The sequence below is a fragment of the Sinocyclocheilus grahami genome, unplaced genomic scaffold (genome assembly GCF_001515645.1).
Source record: "Sinocyclocheilus grahami isolate Dianchi unplaced genomic scaffold, SAMN03320097.WGS_v1.1 scaffold638.1, whole genome shotgun sequence".
NCBI lineage: Eukaryota > Metazoa > Chordata > Actinopteri > Cypriniformes > Cyprinidae > Sinocyclocheilus > Sinocyclocheilus grahami.
The window spans coordinates 476530-478710 of record NW_015505817.1 but is presented as its reverse complement, the minus strand read 5'-3'; the positions used below and the strand labels follow the sequence as shown (position 1 = coordinate 478710).

The window sequence follows — 2181 nt, the reverse complement described above, 5'->3', positions numbered from 1 at the left end:
TGTGAATTATTTATATATATATATATATATATATATATATATATATATATATATATATTAGTGCTGTCAATCGGTTAAAATATTTTAACGAATTAATCGCACACTGGTTTTTGAATAATCGTGATTAATCGCGATTAATCCCACCTAACATTAAAGTTTTTAAATATACTTTTATATTGCAATAATTTTACATGCAATCTTCAAATTAATGTACAAACAACATAAAACAGTATATTTTTAAATATTTGTTTAGTGGCGTCTTTTTTTTATGACTGAAGGCGAGTATCACTGATACCAATGCTGATGCCTCTATGAAATAGGTTCCTCCCCCTAATATTTAACCATTGATTATAGCCATTCAACATTACAGTATAACTGAGAGCTATCAATTTTAACCTTTATAAGACTTTAAAAAATTACAACTTCTAATTTAACTTAAAACAATCTTCACATAAACCCATTATAATAAGTGTTATATTTAGTTAACTGTGCCCTTCGGCAAATATAGGCCTACAGAATAAAGTTATCAAACACTAAATTCTAAATTAAATATAGATGAATCCTTATACAGTAGCTACAAAAGTTATTGATTTCACATCAGACATCACAGCAGCTGGGATATTAGGTTTTTTGGCTGTTATTTCTTTAAGCCAGTCCAATAACCAAATATATATATTTTATTTATTAATTGACTATTTAAACTATTTAACTAACTATTATAAACTATTTAACTAACTAACTAACTAAATTTCCTTACCAAAACTAAAGAGGAAATGCTATTGGCTACCTTTCAAAAGGGTGTTTCATACACTGACACAGGGCTGGGTCTGAGGAGGATTAGATCATTTAAGCTCCTTCTGGGCTTTATGTCAAGAATAGAACAATAAGAAGTGGAGCAGTGCCCTGATATCAGCTGCTGTTGATGCAAATACCGCCTTTACATCATCACTTCTCTAAAGGAACCTCTGCGGAAACGTGCACGGCCTTAAGGTAAGAATTTGTCTGGATCCGTAAAGTTCCATATAGTTTGAATGTGTCTCTTATAGTTAAGTGATTGTCATGGCAAGGTTAGGACTTTGCTGACTCTTGCAAAATTTAACAAGGCAGACACACACATTTGTCATGTCTTGTCTTCCATTAAAATAATAATGTATTTTTTTAGAATATCAAACCAATACAATTAAATGAGAAATTTCCTGAATTACGAACTAATGTTTCATTTATGGAATGATTTTTGTTTGTTTGTTGACTGACTTATACAGCATTTATGTACACAGATTTTATGATTATATTGAGAGACCCTATGAAATATTTGGGCTTTTAAATGTTGATTTGTTAAAGGAACATTTGAAATGAAAGAGTGTAAGTGTTATTAGTTAGTTAGCGTTATATTAGTTAATGTATGAGGAACAATACTTCACAGCATTTAGTCATCTCGATTATAATGTTCATTTCTACAATAATAAAACATTTTCAGCATTTCAGCTTGTATTAAATGACCATTACTTTGGATTGATTCATTAATTCATTAGTTTATGAATGAACAAGAATTCACAGTGAACAAGAGTTATTTGTAAACAAATAAACAACAACACAGAAGATGAAATTGGCCCATCTTTCTATGTTTTAGAGTACAGGACTGTAGATGCCAGGTCATCCAGCAGAATGAGTCGGAGGAAGAGGAGGAACAGTCGCAGGAGGCGGAGCTCCAGCAGCAGTAAACGTGAGTGCTGATCTATATATATGTGGCTCCGGGGCCATGTGTGGACTGTAATCCTCTAAACACTGTCTGAGTCACGCTTAGCCCACGCCTGCAGCACAGCCCAGACACAGGTGCCCGATTAGGGGACGCCTATTCTCACAGCACTTGCCATCACACTGAAATCTGCTTTGAGATCTCTAAAATGACAATGAAAATGTATTTCCTTGATAGGTTAAGCAACTTTATGATGGCTAAAATGAAGTATTCTGTTACAAATAAGACTGAGGAAAGATATGTGCAATGCAATGCATCTAAACCTCTTATCTTTTTGTACAGAATGCATCTCTCCATATAATTTTCAAAGACACACTATGGTGGACACTGTGGAAGCTACAGAGAAGGGAGAAACTGACTCCTTCTGTAAAGAGCATGTCCTGTCAGTGTCTGAAGACGAGAAGGAGACTGAGACTCCAACCACG

The 2181-nt window shown here is 33.6% G+C and overlaps 1 protein-coding gene across 1 annotated transcript in view; it reads left to right on the top strand.

The window, feature by feature from the left end:
* Positions 1-876: 876 nt before the first annotated feature.
* The window catches only part of LOC107558250 (uncharacterized), a 13608-nt gene continuing 12303 nt past the window's right edge, over positions 877-2181 (top strand). The window contains exons 1-3 of the mRNA XM_016241880.1: positions 877-990; positions 1631-1723; positions 2039-2179. Coding sequence (XP_016097366.1) covers positions 1666-1723; positions 2039-2179 — 199 coding nt within the window. The 5' untranslated portion in view covers positions 877-990; positions 1631-1665. The remainder of the gene's footprint in view (positions 991-1630; positions 1724-2038; positions 2180-2181) is intronic.